This window comes from Neovison vison, chromosome 4 (genome assembly GCF_020171115.1).
Source record: "Neovison vison isolate M4711 chromosome 4, ASM_NN_V1, whole genome shotgun sequence".
NCBI classification, from domain to species: Eukaryota; Metazoa; Chordata; class Mammalia; order Carnivora; family Mustelidae; genus Neogale; species Neogale vison.
Genome location: NC_058094.1, coordinates 38,024,920 through 38,050,756, shown reverse-complemented (window position 1 = coordinate 38,050,756; position 25,837 = coordinate 38,024,920). Strand labels below are relative to the sequence as shown.

At 36.4% G+C, this 25,837-nt stretch overlaps 1 protein-coding gene across 8 annotated transcripts in view; it reads left to right on the top strand.

The window, feature by feature from the left end:
- Positions 1 to 1,210: 1,210 nt before the first annotated feature.
- VPS13B (vacuolar protein sorting 13 homolog B) overlaps positions 1,211 to 25,837 on the top strand; it is a 770,530-nt gene continuing 745,903 nt past the window's right edge. For 3 of the 8 annotated variants that reach the window (XM_044245211.1, XM_044245212.1, XM_044245209.1), the window contains exons 1-3: positions 1,220 to 1,500; positions 1,931 to 2,109; positions 16,030 to 16,173. In XM_044245211.1, the coding sequence (XP_044101146.1) occupies positions 1,963 to 2,109; positions 16,030 to 16,173 (291 nt within the window). In that variant the 5' untranslated portion in view covers positions 1,220 to 1,500; positions 1,931 to 1,962. Of the gene's footprint in view, positions 1,501 to 1,807; positions 1,824 to 1,930; positions 2,110 to 16,029; positions 16,174 to 25,837 lie in introns of those variants that run through there. The other 5 variants (XM_044245217.1, XM_044245215.1, XM_044245214.1 and 2 more) reach the window with 5 other exon arrangements.

Sequence of the window (25,837 nt, the reverse complement as noted above, 5' to 3'; positions counted from 1 at the left end):
AAGACCTAGATTACTTGGGTTATTCATCAAGGCTTTTTGTGAGAGGACAGTTGCCCTGAATTAGCCATTAGCTGCTTTTTTCTTTTGAAACTTATTTTCATTAGCATAATACATCTAAATACCTTGGGATCCTCACTTAGGCCTCTTTTCTATTGTATTTTCTAACGCTCTTCCAAGAAATCATAACTTGAATTCCAGTGAAGAGCTTAAAAAATTTAGGAATATTTATTAAATGCAACAATATTGGTGATTATTTTTTAAATAATTCTCACACTCAATGTGGGGCTCAAACTCACAATCCAGAGATCAACAGTGTCATGGTGTATGGACTGAGCCAGCGAGGCGCCCCGTTTGTTAAATTTTTTTTGTGGGGTGAGCATTTTAATCACTCCATTTTCAAAACGCGGTGGTAGTTGTTTTTTGCAGACGTTACTATTTAAAAATCAGGGAGCATGTCCTATGCTACTCTTTTAAGCCCACTATGTTATTTTTCCGAGTTAGTTGTTAGAGTTTCTCGATTGTGTTGTTTGAAAAGAATTGGAAGGAAAGGTAATATTTTATACATTCATTTCAGCCTAATAAAACTAACACTGCCTCTTAAAACTCTTGAATTCCTTGTTAGCTATTTCTTTTCACTTTATCTTTAGGAGTTTTCTTTCTATCCTTCCTTCTGATATTCCCACTGCGTTTCTGAAGTCCCACATAACGCTGCAATCTTACGGTTTTTCAAATCTGCTCTTTGGCCATTCCTTCACCGACCCTGCATCAGCACATTTAGGGATACTTAACCACTCCTTTGCCAAAGAACGCGAAAGCTAGTCTACACGTTTGGTCAAAATGCGTTCCCCTAAATTACGCACCCTAATTCCTTCATTTTCTCCACTACTCGGACCTTTCCGCAGCAAATGAACCTCGGATCTAAATTTAAATCTGCCCCCGCCTCCGACCTCCCCTGCTCCCACCTGCGGCCTTAAAGCTGCTGCCTTGCCCACTGAACCCACGTTGCTCTCCCTAGGCCTTCCATCTCCCAAGAAAAACAACAGCCGCTTGTTTTCCAGGGCTTTAAACACCAGTACCCACTTTCTTTCTCCTCCTGCCCTCTGGCCCTCGGCGCTTCCCCAGCCGGATACTACCTCCACTACCAACAGCAGCTCTCTCCCTGGGCCGAGCGCCACTTCCGGATCGCCGGTGTCCCCGCTTTACCGGTCCGCCCACCTCCCCCGCGCATTTCCTAGAGCTTTGTCCTAAAACGCCGGCGGGGTCGGAGCGGGGACGTAGGCTAGCCCGGCACAAGAGGTCTCCTACAAGACGCGGGGCTGGTTGCCCCAGCCTGGGAACTCCCGCCCCGCTCGTGAGCCGAGGGGTGGCGGTGGAGGGACAGTTTGTTTGGAGCACCGAAGTGGGTAACACCCGGAAGTGGTGCAGTACCCTAGCTGCGCCGCCGCCGGGGGCGGGTGCCGGGTACCGGGAGGTGGAGAGGAAGCCACCCTACTCTTTGGCGTGAGTGTCAGCGGAGGGGGCAGGACCGCCAGAGGCGGGAGCTGGCCTGGTTCTAGCCCACGTTCTACCGTGGTAGATCCGGCTGGGTTCCGGCAGGCGAGGGCCTCGTGGAGAGGCTGGGCTGGTGAAGGGTTGCGGCGGCCAAAGGGGATCTCGCTCCCTTCTTCCTCCCATTCTTGGGGATCTGCTCTCTTCAGTTCGTTTATTCCTGTCACTTTTCGCCCGGCGAGTTGAGGGGAGTTTTTACTAGCGAGGAAGTTTCAGCTGGAGCAGGGAATCCACTCGTGTTTTCGGCTTCTGGGAGGAGGCGAGCGGCTGCTTTGGTGGGGACTGTTGCTTTTCGGCCTCTTCAGTCCCTCCTGAGAAATGCTTTTTCCTTCGCTGCTCTGCCGACTCACTTACTTCTCATGTTTGCCTTTACCCCCTTCAGCTTCTGGCTTGGACTCCTCTGCACCTTAAAAGATGCTGGAGTCATATGTGACTCCAATTTTAATGAGCTATGTGAATCGCTACATCAAGAATTTAAAGCCGTCAGATCTACAACTTTCACTATGGGGTGGAGACGTGGTTCTCAGCAAGCTCGAGTTAAAGTTGGATGTGCTGGAACAGGTAAGCTGTGTAGCTGTCACGAACTGGAAACCGTTTCCCCTAGTTTAGTAATAATCCCTTGTTTCCTGCACTTCGGCTTTATGCTTTAAAAACTTAAATATTCTGTTAAAGCATTTTAGAGTACTCTGAAACTACAGACCTGCCTTTACGGAAGGTTTTTTTTTTTTTTTTTTCCGCGGTTTGATACTAGTGATGGTTTGTTAAAATTGGATTACCGAAACGTGCCTCAGTAGATAAGAAAACAGTTTCATTGTTCTTGTCAGAATTGTTGGGTCTGCTTAATTCGGAAGCATTACCAGATATGCTAATATACATTGCTAAGATTTCTCTATGAAGCTGGAAAATATTATATTTCCATTCTTCTTTTTGGGGAATGGAAGGGTCTGAAAGACAGCAAGAGACTTCTCTTAGTAGGAAAGAGGACATGACATTCTCAGAATCCAGCAGAAACTGGATTGAAAACTTACTACTTATTCACTTTTTAGGTTTTTTTTTTTCCTTTTAACTTGCGTATGATCCGATGTAAATGAACTGTCACGTTAAAGTTCATATGTTTATTAATCCACTGAGTACATTTATTACTAACATATGCCAAGCAACTCTTTTAGGCCTGAAGATACAAAAATTATCTGTGGAAACTCAGAAGAGCCAGACCAACTGCTTTTTAGGAGATAAGGGAAGTCTTAATCTAATAGTGAAAGTTCATTTTTTTTCTCACTGCTCCCTTTATTATTATTATTATTTTTTTTTAGATTTTATTTATTCATTTGACAGACAGAGATCACAAGTAGGCAGAGAGGCAGGCAGAGAGAGAGAGGAGGAGGAAGCAGGCTCCCCGCCGAGCAGAGAACCCGATGCGGGACTCGATCCCAGGACCCTGAGATCATGACCTGAGCCGAAGGCAGCGGCTTAACCCACTGAGCCACCCAGGCGCCCCTGCTCCCTTTATTATTGAATAATCTAGAGTATCACTAAGAAATAATACTCTTGGTTCCTTTTCTGTCTTCTCTCCAAGGTTAATTATCTTAATATTTTCATATTTTAGATATGACCACAAGTCCTAAGTGTATGGGTCAGTTTTTAATGTATGTAGCACTTGTCTAACCACTGTGGAGATGAAATAGAGTTATTTCCTGCACCTTAAATGGCTCCCCTTTGCAAGTCAGTGTCCCCACCCCCTAAAACAGGTGACTATTCTGACTTTTGTCAACGTGAAGAAATTATACTTGTTCTTCTTGAACAATTAATAAATTGGAATCACTTGTGTCTGGCTGTTTAACTTTATGGCTAAGATTAACCCTTGTTAATCTTATTAACCTTTATGGCTAAAATTAAGCCTTGTTAAAGAGCTGTAGTTCTTTGTATTGCCTTGTATTTTGTTGGCTAAAGATTCACAATTTTCCCATTTATGTACATTTGTGTGGCTTTTACACAACGTTCTTGTGAACATTCTTCTATGTGTATATTGGTGGACATAGGTATTAATTTCTCTTAGGTGTTTACTGAGGTGTGTACATGTTTAGCTTTGATGGATACTGCCAAATAGTTTTCCAAAGTGATTGTATCAATTTCCATTCTTACCAATGGTGAACCTTACCAGCAGTGGATGAGAGGTCTATAGTTACTTCAGACTTTTTGGTATTACTTGGCATGTTTGTTATTTTAATTTTAGCCTTTCTTGTGGGTGTATAGTGGTATCTCAGTTTAAATTTGCATTTCTTTAATGGCTAATTTTCACGTGCTGCTTATTGGCTATTTGAATGTCCTCTTTGTAAAGTCTATAATTCTTTTGCCTTTTTTTTTTTAAATTGGTTTTTAAAATTGATGTGGAGGGGTTCTTTACATATTTTGGAAATGAATCCTTCACCAGATATATTTTGCAATATCTTCTCCCAGTCTGTGGCTTGGCTTTTTACACTAAAAATTATCTTTGGCTGAATAGAAGTTTGTAATTTCATTGAGGTCCAAGTTGTCAGTCTTTTCCTTTGTTTTATGGAATTTTTGCTTATTCCAGGGACATGAAGATATTCTTTTTTTTGGTTTTGTTTTTATTTTAATCACCCATGCTCATCATGACAAGTGCATTCCTTAATACCCATCACCTATTTAACCCATCCTCCCACCCCTCCCCTGGTAAGCATTGGCTTATTCTCTGTTAATTGGTTTGCCTTCCTTGCTTTTTTGCCCCCCTTTACTCCTTTGTTTTGTTTCTTAAGTTCCACATATCGGTGGGATCATGTGGTGTTTGTCTTTCTCTGACTTACTTCACTTAGCGTTATACACTCTAGCTCTATCCGTGTTGTTGCAAATGGCAAAAGAGTTCATTCTTTTTTATGGCTGAATAATATTCCATTATATATGTACAGATATAGATATAAATAGCTATATCTATCTCCTTTATCCATTCATCATTTGATGGACATTTGGGCTCTTTAGGTAGTTTGGCTGTTGTTGATAATGCTGCTGTAAACATTGAGGTGCATGTATCACTTCAAATTAGTATTTTTGTATCATTTAGGTAAGTACCCAGTAGTGCAATTGCTGGATCATTGGGACTCAGTGGATTATTAAAACTTTATACTGTTTTCCAGAATGATCACACCAGTTCACATTCTCAGCACCAGTGCAAGAAGGTTCTCCTTTCTCCACATCTTCAGTAAAACCTGTTGTTTCTTACGTTGTTGAGTGTAGCCATTCTGACAGGTATGAGGTGATGTATCTCAGTGTAGTTTTGATTTGCATTTCCCTGATGGTGAGTGATGTTGAACATCTTTATCATATGTCTGTTGGCTATCTGTATGTCTTTTGGAGAAATGCCTATGCATGTCTTCTGTCCATTTTAATCAGATTATTTGTTTTTTTTTGGATGTTGGCTTTTAAAAGTTCTTCACATATTTTGGATACTAATCCTTTATCAGATATGCCATTCGCAAGTATCTTCTCCTATTCCATAGGTTGCCTTTTAGTTTTGTTAATGGTTTCCTTTGTTACAGAGAAGTTTTTAATTTGATGAAGTCTCAATAGTTTCCTTTGTCTTTGGACATGTGTCTAGTAAGAAGTTGCTATGGCCAAGGTCAGCGAGATTGCCTCCCATGTTCTCTAGGATCTTGATGGTTTCCTGTCTTACATTTAGGTCTTTTGAATTTATTTCTGTGTATGGTGTAAGAAAGTGGTCCAGTTTCATTCTTTTGCATATTGCTGTCCATCTCTTGTTTTCTTTTAGAAGTTTTATTTTCTTTGGTTTATCTAAAATTATTCTGCAATGTGAAGTAGAGGTCAAAATGCACTTTTTTCTCTTTGATACTCAGTCCACACCATTTGTTGAATCATTCTTTTTCTATTGAATTGCAGTAAGTCTTATTGCAGATCATGTTGTCATATAATGTTGTCCACAATCATATGTGTGTATTTCTGAACTCTATCTGCTCAGTAGTCTGTCTGTTCTTGTGTCATTACCATACTATCTTTTACAGTAAGTTTTGATCTCATAATGTAATTTGTGTAACTCTGTTCTTTTTTCCTTGTAACTATTGTAGATCCATACATTTTAATTTCAATTTATAAATTTTAGAATTAATCTCCCCCTAAAGGGGAAACCCAGTGACATTTTTGTTGAGGTTACATGCAATCAGTAGATTATTTGGGGACAGATTAACATTAACACATATTGTGTTAACGTAGTATTGAGTTTTTTAATCCTGGTACAGAACATTGCTTTCTGTATTTTTAGGTCTTTAATTTTTCTCAGCAATGATTTGAAGTTTTCAAGAAAGGCCTTGCACATATTTCATTAAATATGATTTTTTTTGTCATAAGGAGCATTATTTCTTGAATTTCATTTTCTAAGTACATTGCCAATATACAGAAATACAGTTGTTTTAGTACATTGGCCTTCCATTCAGCGTCCTAACTTGTCTAGTATGATTTAGTGTTTTCTTTTAGATTGCGTATGTACACAGTCCTGCCATTTGCAAATAGTGATGGTTTTGCATCTTCCAGTGCTTGTACCTTTTATTTCTGTATGGCAATGTGGAGTAGACATCTTGAAAATACTCTTTTTTGTTCCCACCTTCAGTGTGAAAGTGCTCAATATTTTACTATTAAGCATGTTGCTAGCTGTAAATACTCTTTACTGGGTAAGGAATTGCTCTTTCGTTACTCCTTTTACAAGTTTTTAATAATCATGAATGGGTTTGAATTTTATCAAATATTACATTTAGTGAGTATCTGATTTTTTCTTTAATTCTGTTAATGTGGTAAATTTGAGTTTTTAGATGGAGTTTGAATTCCTGGTATAAACCCATACTTACTATGTATTAACCTTTTTATGTGTTAGCTTTGATTTGCTAAATCTTTGTTTGGTTTTAGAGCAGCTATGTTTATAAGTGATTCTGGTCTGTGATCTCTTGCAGTATCCTTATCTGGCTTGGATTAGCATAGATACTTTGCTTCGTTAAATTAATAGGTATTTCCTTTTTTAATATAGGAGTTTGTGTAAGATTGGTATTAGTTTTTATTTTGGTAAAATACACATACCAATATTTACCATTTTTGCCATTTTCTTATTGTATAGGTATGTGGCATTGGTAACCTTTAAGTTGTTGTGCAACCATTACCACCATCCATCTCCAGAAATTTTTTAGTTTCCCAAACTGAACCTCTGTACCCATTTATCCAGTAACTTGCTATTCTCTTTTACCAGCTCCTGGCAATCAGCAACATACCTATGACAGGATCCAACTTCAAGTGGGTGTCTACTTTTCCAGTTACATTTGTTGAAGACTGTCCTTTCCCCCTTTCAATGACCATGGCACCCTTCTTGAAAATCACTTGGCCAAAGATGTGAGGGTTTATTTCTGGGCTCTCAATATAGTTCCCTTGGTGGTTTCTAGGTCTGTATCACTTTGGTCAGTATCACTAGGTCAGTATCACTTTGTTTTGAATACCATAACTTTGTAGTAAATTTTGAAATCAAGATGTGTGTAATCTCCAACTTTGTTCTTTTACTTGTTTTTTAAATCTTAGGAAAAATGAATCTCTTGGAGTCATGTGGGTCAACGGTTTTCTTAGTCGAAAAGTTTTAAATACCTGATTTTTAAAGATTTTATTTATTTGCAGGGGGTTGGTGTGGAGGAGGAGGAGGAGATGGACAAATGGACTGCATTGAGCATGGAGCCCAACTTGGGACTCCATCTCACGACCCTGAGATCATGACCTTAGCTGAAACCAAGAGTTGATACTTAATGGACTGGGCCACCCAAGTACCCCCATGATTTAATTTCTTAGCAGATATAGGACTATTTAGATTTTTATCTCTTCTTTTGTTAGTTTTGGTTAGTTATGTTTTCACTGAATTTCTCCATTTCTTCAAAACTGGTGCTCAGCAAACAATGGCTTGGACCTGCTTTTATAAGTAAAATTTTATTGGAGCACAGCTATTTGGCAGCTTTTGAAAACTAAAATGGCAGAGTTGAGTAGCTGGGACAAAGTACATGGCAAATACCTTAAATATATACTATCTGGGGGGCACCTGGGTGGCTCAGTGGGTTAAGCCGCTGCCTTCGGCTCAGGTCATGATCTCAGGGTCCTGGGATCGAGTCCCACATCGGGCTCTCTGCTCAGCAGGGAGTCTGCTTCCTCCTCTCTCTCTGCCTGCCTCTCTGCCTACATGTGATCTCTCTCTCTGTCAAATAAATAAATAAAATCTTAAAAAAAAAATATATATATATATATATATATACTATCTGGCCCTTACTGAAAAATTTCCTGCCCCTGCTCAAAATTGTCTGTATATAAAGCCATAAAGTTGGGTTTTTTGGTGCAGTTTAAAGTTGACTTATTTTTTGGGGCACCTGGATGGCTCAGTGGGTTAAGCTGCTGCCTTCGGCTCGGGTCATGATCTCAGGGGCCTGGGATGGAGCCCCACATTGGGCTTTCTCCTCAGCAGGGAGCCTGCTTCCCTTCCTCTCTCTCTGCCTGTCTTTCTGCCTACTTGTGATCTCTGTCTGTCAAATAAATTTAAAAAAAAAAGGGGGGGGAATAAAGTTGACTTATTTTTTTTCCTTTTTTTAAAAAATTAATTAATTTATTTTCAGAAAAACAGTATTCATTATTTTTTCACCACACCCAGTGCTCCATGCAATCTGTGCCCTCTATAATACCCACCACCTGGTACCCCAACCTCGCACCCCCCCCCGCCACTTCAAACCCCTCAGATTGTTTTTCAGAGTCCATAGTCTCTCATGATTCACCTCCCCTTCCAATTTACCCCAACTCCCTTCTCCTCTCTAACACCCCTTGTCCTCCATGATATTTGTTATGCTCCACAAATAGGTGAAACCATTCCTGAACAATCTTACAACAGTTTGACTATATATACCCTCCTATTTCCCTTCATTTTGTTGGTATTGGGTACCAACTTTTTGCTTGTTCAGTGTGGGTTAGCTTGTTTAGGTTAGCTGGGTTTAGCTTGCTTTTCTACCATTTCCGGTAGAAGTTTAGGTTGTTGATTTTGGGAGATTTCTTCTATTATAGGCATTTAAACAGCTATAAATGTCTTTAGCTGCAGCCCATAAACTTTGATATTTTGTATTTTCATTTTCATTCAGTTCTGATGCTTTCTGACTTTCCTTGATGAATGTGTATTTTTGTGTTTGTTGGTTGGAGCGTTTTATAGATTTCAGGCTTAGTTGGTTGGTAGTGTTCAGGTCTTCCATATCTTGGTTGATTTTCTGTCTGTACATTTTTGTGAGTATTAAAGTCTCTATAATTATTGAACCAGCTTTCTTTCCTTTTATTTGTCAGTTTTTACTCTATGTATTTTGGGGTTCTCTTGTTATGCTCACATATATTTTTATATTTTCTTGAATCAACCCTTCTATTGTTATAAAGTGCCATCAAATGTTATCTTCAATAACATTTTTTTCCTTAAAGTCTATTTTCTTAATAGTGTACTCCATTTGTTCTGTAGTTGCTGTTTGCGTTATATATATTTATGTTTTTCTCAGTACACTGTTTTAATTGTCTTAACCTTTTGCTTCATGTTGTGTTTCTTCATGCCTAGTACCATCTCTTTGAAAGTTTTACTGTCATGTTATTTAGCTTTAACTACCTCTTCAAAATTCATTTTGTTCATTGTAGTTTCATCCCACGATGGGGATAAATTATTCATTTTGGAAAACAGTCATATGAAAAAATAGGAATGGGGCACCTGACTGGCTCAGTTGGTTAAGTGTCTGACTTTTGATTTTGGCTCAGGTCAGGATCTCAGGGTCCTGAGATTGAGCCCTGTGTCAGATTCTCTTTCTCTTTCTCACCTACTTCCCCTTGCCTCCCTCTCAAAAAAACAAAACAAAACAAAACAAAACAACCAAACAACTCCCCCTCCCCCCCCGCCAAAACCCCAAAAGAACAAAATAGGAAGGAGGAAACACTGCTGGAAATTAATATCATAGAAATTAAAATTCCCTCTATGCCAAAAAGAGAATCTATACCGTTTAAATAGCAAGAAAATGTTGTATTTCAGGTATTCCAGGCAAGAAACTGGGTCACATGACTTCCTCGGAGTTTCTTTTACTGCTTTTTTTTTTTTTTTAAAGATTTTATTTATTTATTTGACAGATAGAGATCATAAGTAGGCAGAGAGACAGGCAGAGAGAGAGAGGAGGAAGCACACTCCCTGCTTAGCAGAGGGCACGATGGGGGGCTCGATCCCAGGACCCTGGGATCATGACCCGAGCCGAAGGCAGAGGCTTTAACCCACTGAGCCACCCAGGCGCCCCCATTTACTGCTTTTTAATTGACATATAAGTGAAACAAAAGTAAAATATTAGGTGTACTACATAATTTGATTTTTTAAAAAAAGATTTTATTTATTTATTTGACAGAAACACAATCAGGGGAAGTGGGAGAGGGAGAAACAGGCTCTCTGCTGAGCAGGGAGCCCATGATGGGGCTTCATTCCAGGACCCCAGGATCATAACCTCATCCAAGAGCTGACTATTAAACGGATCAGCCACCCAGGCACCCCCAATCTTTGCCTTTTTTTTTTCTTCACTCAATCTTTGCCTTTTAACTGGAGTATTCAGTCGCTCCACTTTTAATGTTTTTAATCATATGGTTATTTCTATCTACCATTTTCTATTGTCAATATTTCTTTTGTTCTTTTTTGTTTTTCTTATCCTTTACCAATTTTTTATATTCAGTAGTTATTTTTTAATGTTTCACTTTTAATTTCTTTAATTTTCACATTACTTTTTAGTGCTTACTCCAAATCTTACAATATGGATTCAGTTTTTTAGTCTATTTCAGATTAATGCTTAATTTGTTACTTAAAATACAGAAACTTTCTCTGTTATGGCTCCATTACTTCCCCCTTCTTTGTGCTGTTGTCATATATATTGCATTTTTGTGTTATAAGTCCAACAGAACAATTTGATAATTGTGTTTTAGGTAATGGCCTTTTAAGTCAGGAGAAAATATACGTTTATATTGTTCTTTAATGATTATATAATTACATTCATTGGTGCTTTCCTGTGAATTTGTGTTACTGTCTGGTGTTCCTTTCAAGTCTGATGAACTTTCAGTATTCTGTTAACAGTGAATTATCTGGGTCTTCATTTGGGTGTTCCTTTTATTTTGCCTTCATTTTTGAAGGATATCTGCTGGATATAGAATTTTTGGTTATTGTTGTTGAATGTCATCTCATTACCTTATTTTTCTTCTTCTTTTTTTTTTTTCTAGGATTTTATTTATTTGAGAGACAGTGAGTGAGAGCACAGCTGGGGGAGGGGCAGAGGGAGAAGGAGGAGCTGACTCCCTGTTGAGCAGGGAACCTGATGTAGGGTTCCCTAAGCTGAAGGCTGGCGCTTAACCCACTGAGCCACCCAGGCGTCCATCTCATTATCTTTTTGCCATTGTGTGTAATGAGAAGTAAGCGATTTTTCTATTTCTGATTTTAAGATTTTCTTTTTATCCCTGGCTTTTCACTGTGATGTGTCAGGGTGTCAATTCACTGATTCTTTTTGCCAGTTGATGTTGAGCTCTGTTAGTGAATTTTTCATTTATTGTACTTTTGAATTCTATAATTTCCATTTGGTTGTTCTTGGCAATTTGTCTCACTGATATTTTCTATTTGATGAATCATTGTCCTATATTCCTTGAATTATGTAAATATGGTTTCCTTAATTTCTTTGAACATAATAAATATTATGAAGTCTTTGTGAACTAAGTTTTACAGTTGAGCACCCTCAGAGGTAGTTTTTATTTAATTTGTATACTTTCCTTGTTTCAGAATTTTTGGTTGAAAACTGGGCAATTTATAGATAGTAAGTTATAGCAACTCTGAATTCTGATATCCTCTATCCAGGGGATGATTGTTGTTGATATTGGTTTATGTTTATTTTTTAGTGGTTTGCCTTAACCACATTTTTGGTGTTTCCCCTGTAGTGTGTGGCCTCTAATGTTGATGCCCCCCTACCACCTCCAGCCATTCTTTGTGTGTTCAGTTCTGGCTTTCTAGGGATTACTCTGGGTCACTGTAACAGTCATCAGCCATTGATTGGCTAGAGACTGTTTAAACCATTGAACCAGTAAATCTCACTTTTTACATAGACTTTCTTCCATTCCTATACATATATTAGATAATGCTCACAATTCAGGGAATTTATAAATGTGATCCTTGCTCCCTCTTTTTTTAACTTACTGGTTTACAAAGCCTCTTGGTTAACCATGAATGCGTAGCTTGTTAGGTCCCTCTCCTCTAAGTAAGCACAACCTGTCAAATGCATATAGCTTTCTAGACTATCAGGGATATGTGAAATCATAGCAAGTCTGTTAATTTTCTGGCCAGTCTGCTGTTTTGTTGATTGTACCAACAAATACTGTGGCCTTAGGTTAGACTTCTTTTTTGCCCCTGATTTTTTTCTTTCTTTTTTGACAACTTTGTCTAGTTTTGTGATTGCTTTCTGGAAAGAGGATTTGCCAACTTCCTAACTCAGAATTCTTTTTTTTTTTTTCTTCAAGATTTTATTTATTCATTTGATGGACAGAGATTACAAGTAGTCAGAGAGGCAGGCAGGGAGAGAGGAGGAAGCAGGCTCCCGGCCGAGCAGAGAGCCCCATGCGGGGCTCAATGTGGAGCTTCATCCCAGGATTCTGAGATCATGACCTGAGCCGAAGGCAGAAGCTTTAACCCACTGAGCCACCCAGGCGCCCCCTAACTCAGAATTTTTAAAGTCCTGTCCTGTATTCATTTTTATTTTGTAGTAAAAAGCATGTAACATAAAATTTACCATCTTAGCTATTTTGAAGTATAGTCTAGTGTTAACTGTATGCACATTGTTTTTAATAGATCTGTAGAACTCCTTCATCTTTCAAAAATTAAAACTCTATAACCATTTAACAACTTCCTTTTTCCTTCTCCCCCCAGCACCTGGCAACCACCATTTTACTTTGTATCTAAGAATTTGACTACTTCAGATGCCTTATATATGTAGAATCTTACAGTATTTGTCTTTTTGTGACTGATTTATTTCACTTAGTATAATGTCTTTACCATGTTTAGTCATGTTGTAGCATATGACAGAATTTCCTCTTTTTAGAAGATTGGTTATATTTGATTGTATATACCACATGAAATGGTTCTGCAAATATCTTTTTGAGATCCTATTTTCAGTTCTTTTTCATATATACTCAGAACTGATTTCATGTGGTGATTCTATTAATTTTTGAGGAACTTCCATAATGCTTTTTTTAGTGGCTGTATCATTTTACATTTTCACCAATGGCACACAAGCATTCCAATTTCTCTTCATACCTGCTAGCACTTGTTACTTTTTTTTTTTTTTAAGATTTTATTTATTTATTTGACAGACAGAGTTCACAAGTAGGCAGAGAGGCAGGCAGAGAGAGAGAGAGAGAGTAGAAAGCAGGCTCCCCGCTGAGCAGAGAGCCTGATGTGGGGCTCGATCCCAGGACCCTGGGACCACGACCTGAGCCAAAGGCAGAGGTTTTAACCCACTGAGCCACCCAGGCGCCCCACTTGTTACTTTTGATAATGGCCATTCCAACAGGTGTGAGATGGTAGGTCATTGTGGTTTTGATTTGCATTTCCTTGATTAGTGATGTTGAACATCTTTTCATATACTTGCTGGCAATTTGTACATATTATTTTGAGAAATATCTGTTCAATCATTTATCCACTTTTAAATTGGAATTACTTTGTGTTGTTTATTTTAGATATTCACCCTTATCAGATAAATGGTTTGCATATATTTTTTCCTATTACATAGGTTGCCTTTTTGCTCTCTTGAATGTTTTCTTTGCTGCATGAAGGTTTTTAGATTTGTCTATGTTTGGTTTTGTTACTTATGAAATTTAGTTTTTTTAATTAAAATTTTTTTTCAGATTTATTTATTTATTTGACAGACAGAGATTACAAGTAGGCAGAGAGGCAGGCAGAGAGAGAGAGGGAAGCAGGCTCCCTGCTGAGCAGGGAGCCTAATGCGGGACTCGATCCCAGGACCCTGGGATCATGACCTGAGCCAAAGGCAGAGGCTTTAACCCACTGAGCCACCCAGGCGCCCTAAAATTTAGTTTTAAAGTATGCTTGTATTCTGTTAGAATATTTTGTTATAGCCTACCTAGAATTAGGCTTTTGAACTTTTTAACCCCCTTCTTAAATTTTTCTTTACTGATATTCTTTGTGTAGTCATATATGTTCTGGTTTTTGGAATATATTTTTTGCAATGTATTTCTGAAGTTATAAGTGAATAAAGTATTTTAAACTTGTACAGTTTATCTTGAAGTAAAAGGAATGAAACTTGTTTTTATAGTTCTATTAAGGATGGTCTGTCTACTATAACAACATCCGTGTTTTGTCTTTTACAAGGCATAAATATATTCTCATTTTTCACAACTCTGAGGAAATGGAAATAATCTTGATTATAGTCAGATGATAAGTGTTCAAGTGGATTTTGATAGGGGTGATACGGCTCAAAATTCCGTGTTCAAATATAGAATGCTGCCTCTTGTGTTAGTGTTTATGTAGTAGTGGTTTAAGTTGATTAGCAGCATTCTGATGATACCGAGGGTTTGATTCAGGTGCTTTTGACTACTTCCTGCAAAAATCCAATTTGTACCCATAAATTGCAACTGTGGTAGGCATTTCGCAAATGTTCCTTTGTTACACAAGTCAGGAAATGGTAGAGATGGCACTATCATGGGCTCATTGTCCAAATAGATACATAACCAATGGAAAGGTATTAAATTCTCATAATGGAAGTATAGATGAAGTATAGTTGTGGTGAAGAGGAAGGGTTCTGGCATCATATTTTCCAGTTTTGAGTCCTGGTTTTCCAAGTTGTGTCATTTTAGGAGGGTACTTGACCTTTCCATGCCTCAGATTCTTCATCTGTAAAATTGGTAGAATAAAAATATTTACCTTTTGGGGGTCTTATAAGGATTAAATAATTGTATGCTGGTAAAGTGCCTGGTGCATAGTAAGTGCTGAGTAAACATTGTTTTTGATATAGATGCTGATGAAAATATAATTGGTTTATACTTCAGATTGATCTTTCAAATTTTAATGGCAAATACTTAAAGTGTGACACTCCATTAGAATAATATAGTAGAAATAGATTTTAAGTATTCTGCCCTTGGAGGAAAAAAAGACTTCTGAATACCTACATGAGGCCCGTATGTTTGTAAGCGTAGTTAGTATTTTTGTAACAGTTATTCTTAGAGGAAGATAATATTCTGAGCACTTTGTATAAATTCAGTTAATTCTTAGTGATACTATTGTTATCCAGATTTTACAGATAAACTGAGACACAGATATATTCAAAAAGTTTCCCAGTGGTTTGCCATATTGCCTATATTTAGCTATTTTGCTTTGTTACTAACCTAAGTAGATGGGCAATTGTGGATGAATAAATTTAATGTATATCTTAGTTTTCACAAATAGTTGAAATGACTTAAAATGTGATTCAAGTATAATCTACACTGCAGTTTTTTCCTTTGTAAATTTTAAAGAATTTTGTCAGTGTAACAAGTTAGTAATAAAAAGTGATTATGGTGACATTTATGTTTTTATTTCTCACCTTCTTTCTAAAATAATGGAAATCAGTAAGAAAATATTTAAATTTTATGACCAGGTATTATCTGGGTACAATCTTAAATTAGGTAAAACTCAGTACTTTTTTTATTTTTCAAGTTTGGTTAATTTTTATTTTGTTTGGTCACTCTCTTATCTTTTAACTCTGCTCTCTCCATTCCCTTTTAACTTGCCTTACAGTCCTGTTCTGTTAGTTTAAAACACATTTTAAAAACATGTTTTTGAATGGAGATTTGAAACAATATGCCATTCAGTTATCTTAGTGCTACTGTCTACTGTGATTATTACAACCACTATCATATATGAACTTCTGTTATGTACCACATATTTTATATTATATTCATTCAGCAGAAAAAGCAATGGAGGCCTAGGCAGGTTAACTAGCTTATTAAAAGTAACTTGTACAATAGGTTTGTGTTGTGTATCATAACCTATAGTTTAACAAGTTATTTGGTACTTTTTGTTGAACAGTATTTCTTAAAATATTTTTGTTTTAGAAATTTCTTTTTTTTTTTTTTTTAAAGATTTTATTTACTTTTATTGGACAGAGAGAGAGAGACCACAAGTAGCCAGAGAGGTAGGCAGAGAGAGAGGGGGAAGCAGGCTCCCCGCTGAGCAGAGAGCCAGATGCGGGGCTCGATCCCAGGACCCTGAGATCATGATCTGGGCCGAAGGCAGAGGCGTAACCCACTGAGCCACCCAGGAGCCCCTTGTTTTAGAAATTTCATTTCTCTTTTCAGAAAGTAATGTGGATATTATAATGAAAAAATTAAGCACTTACTAACTTTTAATATTTTTGTTTTAAGGAACTGAAATTACCATTCACTTTTTTAAGTGGACATATTCATGAGTTGAGGATCCATGTACCCTGGACAAAACTGGGTTCAGAACCAGTAGTAATTACCATCAATACAATGGAATGCATTTTGAAACTTAAAGATGGAATACAGGTAAGTAATTGAACCTAGTTTTTTATGTTAACCTATTTTAATAGTTAATGGTGTTATTTCTTTAACTTTTGGGATATGTCACCTTTTACACAAAGTTTATATACACTTACAGTTTCTTACATGCCTATTAAAGTAACATAATTGCAAAAGGGTGTTCTTATATTTGGATAAAACATTCTAATGGTTATTTTCATACTGATTTCACTGAATCTAATCATAGCCATCATAGCGATCATGTAGATGGCTTATTATCTGTCTCTATTAGAAGTAGGACCCGATTGTGTCCAATTTTCAGGTGAAGTTTTTGAATTTTTGCAAAAGAGCTGTATGATTTTTTTATATTTACATGACATTTTTAAATGTCACCTGGTACTCATCACAAGTGCAGCCTTAATCCCCATCATCTATTTCATATATCCCTACACCCACCTCCCCTCTGGTAGCCATTATTGTGTTCTCTATAGTTAAAAGTTTGTTTCTTGGTTTGCCTCCTTTTTTCCCTCTTTACTGATTTGAATGGATAAAGAAGCTGTGGTATATATATATATATATATATATACACACAATGGAATATTACTCAGCCATAAAAAGAATGATGTGGATAGAACTAGAGAGTATTATGCTAAGCAAAATAAGTCATTGAAAGACAAATACCATATGATTTCATTCATATGTAGGATTTAAGAAACCTATCAAATTTCATTGTGTTTTTGAAGTTTCGGCATCAGAGGTTGATTTTTTTTTCTGACCTTTTCTCTGACCATTTTACATTTCTTAGTGTTTTTTCTTTTTTGTAAAGGTGTAATACTGATTTTTAAAGAAGTTTCTAGAAAAAATTATTTAATATAGGAAGCAAATAGATCTGATAGCAGTATTTTACAAATTTTTCCTTTTCATAGAAAAGAATTGTCTCTTCATTTTTACTACTTTTTTTTTAGCCCATATTTTACTTGCAGTTTAAAAAATGCTTTCTAGGACCAAATGAGTTGATGATAATGAGATGAGTATTAATTTTAACAATTTAATAATTTATTAAATGTTAGGGCATTTTTAGTGTGTCCTAAATATAACCAGTGTGTGAATTAAGGTTATTTATGATGTTAAAATAATTTCCTATTTTAAGAAGATATTTTGTCATATCAGCCCACTGGGCTCATCCTTTTTTCCTTTTATGAAATCTTTGATTCTAACCTTTTATTATCTAATTTGATGTAGTTTCTGGAAGTAAGTAGACCAATGCTATATTTCCATGAGAATTTATTTTCTAAACATGAAAAACATGGGAGATGTATTTAGAAATCTGTGAAATAGTTCTATTACAACAGAGTTTTATTTTACATTCATTTTAGGTAATACTTAAGTGGTCTTAATCATCATCTGTTCCTGGAATTTAGTTTTTTTTTTTTTTTTAGAAATCTGGACTTGGTTATGCCACCCATGGAGAGCTCCATATTAAAAGAGAAAAAAAATCCAGACACTAAGTATTTTTTCAATCGGAAGGTGGAAGTTTCAAGGCCAGATGTCCCATAAGAAACACATTTTAAAAGAGGCAAATTACAACTAATTATAGAGGCTGCAGAAAAAGATTTGTAACACATGACTTAGTGCAACCTAGAACTAATATTTGATATTGGACCATGCAGATTGCTACTGCAGGAATGATCAGGTTTCCTGCTTGCATGGTATTTGAGACTTGAATTTTGTGGTGTGTACAGCAAAAGGTCAAGTGTCATGAATGTAAACTACCCTCAAAACAAGTATTTTTTGCAGGTGTTTAAAATTTTGAGGTAGAAAAGATTTTTGAAAATTGCAGTTGACATTTGGACAAATTATTCAGCAGTGTCCATCCCTGGAGAGTAATACTTAGGTTAGTGATTGGAATTAATTTTTCAGTAAGACATTGTAGATGAAACACATTTTTAAACAGTTTATTTTCCTATTTTAGGCTTTGATTAGTGTAGTAGGAAATTAAGTTTAAAAGTTACACATGTACTAGTAAAACTGAATAAGTCCATATTTAATTTAAATTATTTCAAATTATTACATTGTAGAATCACATGAAGAAAATACTTATTTCATAAATTGGGAGGTTGATTAAATGAAGGGATCATTTAGAGTTATAGATATGAATCTTTTAAAAATACTACTGTTGATATTTGACAATGTAATAAACACTACTTAAAAGTTAGAAATTTGAGGTCTAATTCAGAAAATGTCATTACAAAAATATAATATTGCTAAATGCCTTGATAAGAAGGTATGTCTAGTTTGTAAAGTTCAGTTTAATTCTACCAACATTTATTGATTTCCTGCTCTTCAGGGCACTGAACAGCATTGTCAAGATATTTATGTAAGCTTCTAAGGAGACTTAAAGAAAAAGATATATGATGATTGAGGGTGACTCTAGACATAATTACAATATACTGCCTTAGCATGTCTCTGTAAGTCATTTTTTAAAAGATTTATTTATTTATTTTTTCATGCAATGATATTTTATTAACATATAATGTATTATTTGCCCCAGGGGTACAGGTCTGTGAATCATCAGGCTTACACATTTCACAGCACTCACCATAGCACATACCCTCCCAATGTCCATAACTCAGCCACCCTATCCCTACCCCCTATGCCCCAGCAACCCTCATTTTGCTTTGAAAGATGAAGAGTCTCTTATGGTTTGTCTCCCTCCCGATCCCATCTTGTTTCATTTTTTCCCTTCCCTACCCCCCACAACTCCTTATCCTGCCTCTCAAATTCCTCATATCAGAGAGATCATATGATAATTAAGACTTGTTTGTTTTAGCAAGTTCAGATGCATGATCTTGGAGGAGAAGGAAAGGGAGAGAGTCTCAAGCTGACTCTCTGCTGAGTGTGGATCTCCATTTTTCTACCCTGAGATCAGGACCTGAGCTGAAGCCAAGAGTATGTAGCTCAACTGACTAAGCCACCCAGGCCCCCCGTAATTAGTTTTATAGAGATTTTTTTTTGATGACAGGGTGACCTGAGTTGTTGTGTTTAATTTTTTTTTTTTTTTAAAGATTTTATTTATTCATTTGAGAGAGAGAGAGACAGCACCAGCAGGGGGAGAGGGAGAAGCAGGCTCTCCACTGAGCTGGGAGCCCAACACTGCACTTGATCCCAGGACCTGGAGATCATGACTTGAGCCAAAAGGCTGATGCTCAACCATCTGTGCCACCCAGGCGCCCCGACGTTGTTGTGTTAGGTCAAATAAAGGCCACCATGATGCTCACACTGAATTCTTAATATTACTTTTAAATTAACATATAATGTGTTATTTGTTTCAGGGGTACAGGTCTGTGATTTATCAGTCTTACACAATTCACAGCACTCACCATAGCACATACACTCCCCAGTGTCCATCGCCCAACTACCCCAACCCTCCCACCTCGCTCCCCTGTTTCCTGAAATTAAGACTCTCTTACGGTTTGTCTCCCTCTTTGGTTTCGTCTTGTTTCATTTTTCCTTCCCTTCCCCTATGATCCTCTGTCTTGTTTCTGAAATTCCTCATATTCACACTGAATTTTTAAAATACATTGATATTTCACTCAGAAAATACTTAACTGTTAGCTCTTTACTCTGGGAGACATTTCTGTCATCTAGACCCTTTAGACCCTTCAGATTTTACTTGTGAGTTTTTTTTTTTTTTTTTTTTTTTAACTTCGGTTGCAGAATTTGGTTCATGATACATCATCAGTGGTCCAGGTCTGACTTAAATTTAACTAGTTCACTCTAATGAACTATGTGGATCCAACACTTAGCTCAGTAACTTAACTCAGTAACTGAGTTAGCTCAGTAACTTTAACTATATGCTCCTCTCCTTTTGCATATTCTTGCTTTTCAGCCTCTGTGGGCCTCACCTGTAAAAGAGGACAGGACTTGCTGCATGGTTCTTATTTTATGGTTGTGCTTTGCTCATCTTACTAATAACTCTTGCAAAAAAGCTTCTTCAACCTAGAGCAGTAGTAAATTTGTTTTTAAAGAACTATTTGTTTGGGCCTATGTATGACCTAGAAAGTTTAAAAAGCAAAAACAACAGCCCCCCCCTCCAAAAAAAACCCCTATAAAATCTTTTGACCTGATAAATATGACTGCAAGGCTAATTATAGAATACTCACTGTTCATTTAAAAAGAAAAAATCTTTTGTACCTAAACCAAAACTTTAAAATTATTAGTAAAAACTGGGGATAAACAAACAGCTTTTTCTAATGTATATACGTACGTTTAGTCACTGGTAAGTGCTTGGAGTTACAGGACAATCTTGTTGTCCTTTCTTCTTGCACATTTTGGTGTTGTGGAAATCCATTATTTGTTTAGTTAGTTTCGAAGAGGGAAGTGTCCTATCTTGTGCTTGAAGCTTGAGCACTATGCAGAAGGAAGTGTTGGTAAGGCTATTAACCATATTTATATGGCCTTTAGGAAAAAATAACACACTTTAATTCTCTTAAATGAGGTGGGATTAATTTAAGTGACTACTACTTTAGTAGTCATTTGAATGTGTCCTCCTCCCCCTCACTCACTTCCACACCTGCCAAAATTCATATATTGAAATTCTCCCCAAAGATAATGATGTTAGGAGATAGGATCTTTGGGAGATGCTTAAGTCATGAGCCCTCATAAATGGGATTAGCGTCATCTAAAGAGGCTCCAGAGAGATGCCTGTCTCTTTTGCCATGTGAGGACACAGTGAAAAGGTACCAGCTATGAACTGGGAAGAGGGCTCTCAAACCAGACCATGTTGGCACCTCGATCCTGGTCTTCCCAGGCTCCAGAACTGTGAGAAATAAATCTGTTGCTGTTATAAGCTACCAAGCTACCCAGTCTGTGTTGTTTTTTATAGCAGCCCAAATGGACTAAGACAACTATCTTTTCAGAAATTTAACAGGGTTCAGAAATGCTGACTTGGACTGTGGAATTTATTGTACTATTATTGATTTCCTCACTTGCACTGCTGTGGGTTAATGATAGTGGTGATTACAATAGCAGATAATGTAGTCTACATTCTGTCTGTAGCTTCCTCATATAAAAAAGTGGGAAAGAATTCCCTATAAATTAAGGGTGTTGTCTTTACTCTCACAAGGGAACCCTTTTTATATTGTGAAGGAGATGAATACTCTGGTACACGTGTACATGGTTCCTGTGTAACAGTTCAGTGAAGCCACATAATTGTGGATAAAATGAATTATAGAAAGTTTATATCATTTTGATCTAGTGAAGAATTTTATAAATGGAGTATATAGATAAATAATTTCCAGTCTTTGGCTATATGTGCTGCCTACAAACTTCAGACCTTGGGTTTGAGTTCTTGTGTGTGGTGTTGTAACTGCAGTGGTGAAACAAGATTGGAAAGTGGGGCATTGACCTTTGTGTAAAGAAGGTGAATGGAGGATTCAGCAGAGGAGAATCCTGAAAGTCCCTGGCAGTGATTCCTAAGTTATCGGCCCTGGTGGCAGGCCACAGGAAAGTGTGGAAAAATTGAGTAATTCAAAACCAAGTAATATGTAGAGGAGTGACAGTAGTAGTTATAAATGTTCCTTCACATTCTCAGCTGAGAGAAGAATAAGCCAAACCACATTTCTTTAAGATACACAGAAAAATAATGTGTTTTGCTGAAGAAATTTTAAATACATGAATCTGATCCTGAATTTACTTGCGCTCAGAGGTATACCAAATTCTTCTGGTAAGTGAGGTATTCAGTTTAGTCAGGTGCAGCAAGCATTAAGGTGCTTCCTGTTCTTTGCTGTATATCTTCAATCTTTTAAAATTAATACCAGAGATTATATTCGAGTCCATTTTGGAATGTAGTAGAGAAATAGATACTTCTGAGTTTCACTGTAGGTGAAATCCTTTATTTATATATTTATATATTTTGGTTATTGTCTGTGTTTTTTCATTTTAGTCCCACTTTTATGGAGATGTAGACAAAATGCATTTATTTAAAGTGTACAATGTGATGATGTAAGTATACATTGTGAAAGGATTCATACCATCAAGTTAATACCTTTTACCTCACAGTTAACTTTTTTCTTTTTTTAACTTTTTAATTTTTTTGATGAGAATAAGATCTATTCTTAGCAAATTTCAAGTATACAATATAGTAGTATTAACTGTAGTCACCAAGTTGTACATTAGAATCTTAGGTCTTGTTCAGCTTATAACTGAAGAGTTAGTTGTACCCTTTGACATTGCCCATTTCATCCAGGACCTGTCAAACATTATTATTCTATTGTTTCTGTGAGCTTGACACATTTATTTATTTATTTATCTATCTGTCTATCTATTTATTTATCTACTTATTTATCTATCTATCTATCTATTTATTTATTTATTTATTTGACAGACAGAGCTCACAAGTAGGCAGAGGCAGGCAGAGAAAGAGGAGGAAGCAGGTTCCCGTGGAGCAGAGATGTGGGGCTCAATCCCAGGACCCTGGGATCATGACCCAAGCTGAAGGCAGAGGCTTAACCCACTGAGCCACCCAGGCTCCCCAACACTGTTTTTTTTTGTTTTGTTTTGTTTTTTAAAGATTCCTCATAGTATTTGTCTTTGTCTGGCTTATTTCATTTACCACAATGTACTTCAGGTTCATCCGTGTTGTTACAAATGGCAGGATTTCTTTATTTTTCATAGCTGAATAATATGCATGTGTGTGTGTGTATGTGCGTGTGCGTGCGTGTTTGTGTGTGTATGTATGTATGTATCACTTAGGTTATTTCCAGTCATGGCTGTTTTGAGTAATGCTGCAGTGAACATGAGAATATAGATGTCTCTTTGAAATAATACTGTTTTCTTTTCATATAAAACCAGAAGTGGGATTGCCAGAAGTGGATAATATGGTAGTTTTATTTTTGAATTTTTTTTTTTTTTTTTTTAAAGATTTTATTTATTTATTTGAGAGAGAGACAGTGAGAGAGAGCATGAGCGAGGAGAAGGTCAGAGAGCGAAGCAGACTCCCCATGGAGCTGGGAGCCCGATGTGGGACTCGATCCCGGGACTCCAGGATCACGCCCTGAGCCGAAGGCAGTCGTCCAACCAACTGAGCCACCCAGGCGTCCCTATTTTTGAATTTTTGAGGAACCTCTGTACAGTTTTCCATAAAGACAATACCAATTTACATTACCACCAATGTTTTACAAAGGCTCCCTATTTTCAGAATTTGTTATTTCTTGTCTATTTGATAATAGCCATCCTAAGAGGTTTGGGGTTATATTTCATTGTGGTTTTGATTTGTATTTTTCTTATGGTTGTTGATGTTCAGCATCTTTTCAGGTATCTGTTGGTCATTTATGTAACTTCTTTAGAAAAATATTCATTTCTTTTGTTCATTTTTACTTGGATTGTTCTTTGATATTGTAGAAGTTCATTTTTTATATTTTAGTTATTAACCCCTGACGAGATACATGGCTTATACATATATTCTCCCATAACATAGGTTATCTTTACATTTTGTTGATAGTTTCCTTGGCTGTGCAGAAGCTTTTTAATATGATGTAGTCCCACTCTTTTTAAAAATTTTTTCTTTCCTTTTTTTTCTTAGTTTTTGTTGCCTGTGCTTTTGGTGTTGTTTCTAAAAATCATTGCTATGACTGATGTCAAGGAACCTTTTCCACTATGTATTCTTTTAGTAGTTGAACAGTTTTAGGTCTTGTATTTAACTCTTTCATCCATTCTGAGTTAATTTGTATGAGTGTATAAGATCGAGTCTGTTTTCATTTATCATTTTGTAACTGGATATCCAATTTCTCCAGCATGATTTATTGAGGAGACCATCATCTCTCCATTGTGTGTTCTTGGTGCCTTTGTCCAGTATTAATTGACTGTGTATGTATGGGTTTATTTCTCAGCTCTCAGTTCTCTTTCATTGGTGTGTGTCTGTTTTTAATGCCAGTACCATACTGTTTTGATTACTCTAGTTTTGTAATATATTTGAAGTCAGGAAGTGTGATGCTTCTAGCTTTGTTCTTCTTTCTCAAGATTACTTTGGCTATTTGGGATCATTTTTGTGGCGCCATACGAATGTTGGAATTATTTTTCCTATATATGTGAAAAAATGCCATTGGAATTTTGATAGGGATAGCATTGAATCTGTAGATGACTTTATTTTTTTTAAGATTTTATTTATTTATTTGAGATAGAGAAAGAGAGAAGTAGACTCCCCACTGGTCAGGAAGCCCAAGGTGGGACTTGCTCCCAGGACTTTGGATTTGTAATCTGACCCAAAGTCAGACACTTAATTAACTGAGCCACCCAAGCACCCCTATAGAGCACTTTAGATACAGTGTTTTGTTTTTTGATGCTGTTGTAAGCAAGAATGTTTCTTAAATTTCTCTGTGATAACTCATTAATAGCATATAAAAACACTGATTTTTGTATATTTACTTTTATCCTGTAATTTTACTGAATTTATTAGTCTTGCAGTGTTTCTTGTAGGATTCTTTAGAGTTTTCTATATGTAAGATAATGTTATCTGCCAACATAATTTTAATGCTCACTTTCCAATTTGGATGCCTTTTGTTTCCTTTTATTTCCTAGTTGCTGTGGCTGGGATTTCCAGAATTACTTTGAGTGAAAGTAGTGGGAGTGGGCATCTTTATCTTTTTCCTATTCTTACAGGAAAAGCTTTCAGCTTTTCACCATTGAGTATGATGTTAGCTATTGTGGTGTCATATATGACTTTTATCATGTTGAAGTACATTCCTTTTATACCTAATTTGTTGAAAGCTTTTATCATGAAAAGGTGTTGAATATTGTCATACTTTTTCTGCATCTAATGAGATATGATTTTTATCCTTCATTTGTTAATGTGTTGTGTTGCATATGTTAAGCCATCCTGGCATCCCAGGGATAAATCCCACTTGATCATGCTCTATGATTTTTTTTTTTAATATGCTGTTGAATTCAGTTTGCTAATATCTTACTGAGAATTTTTACATATATATTTTCAGGGATGTTGGTCAGTAACTGTCCTGTAGTGTCCTTTGTCTGGGTTTGGTATCTGAGTAATGTTGGACTCATAAGGTGCATTTGGAAGTATTCCATTCTGTTTAGTTTTTTGGATTTTGAGAGGGATTGGCATTAATTCATATATATATATATATATATATATATATATATATGGTATAATTCACCAGTGAAGTAGCTTTCTTGGACTTTTTCATTAATTCCCATTGCCTATTTCACTCTTTCCCCTACCTGCTTCCCCTCTGGTAACCAGGAAGTTTGTTCTCTTTAGTTAAGAGTCTATTTCTTGGTTTATTGCTCTTTCCCCACCTTTTGCTTGTTTGTTTTGTTTCTTAAATTCCACATAAGAATGAAATCATATGGTATTTGTCTTTCTCTGATTGCCTTATTTGACATAGCACTATACTCTTTAGCTCCATCCAGTTGTTGCAAATGTCAAGATTTCATTCTTTTTTTTATGGCTGAATAATATTCCATTGTGTATGTATATACCACATCTTCTTTTTTGATTCATTAGTCAGTAGATATTTGGGCTGTTTCAACAAATTGGGTATTGTAGATAATGTTGCTGTAAGCACTGGGGTATATGTATCCCTTTGAATTAATGTTTTTGTATTCTTTGGGTAAATACCTAGTAGTCCATTTGGTGAATCATAGAATAGTTCTATTTTTAACTTTTTTTTTT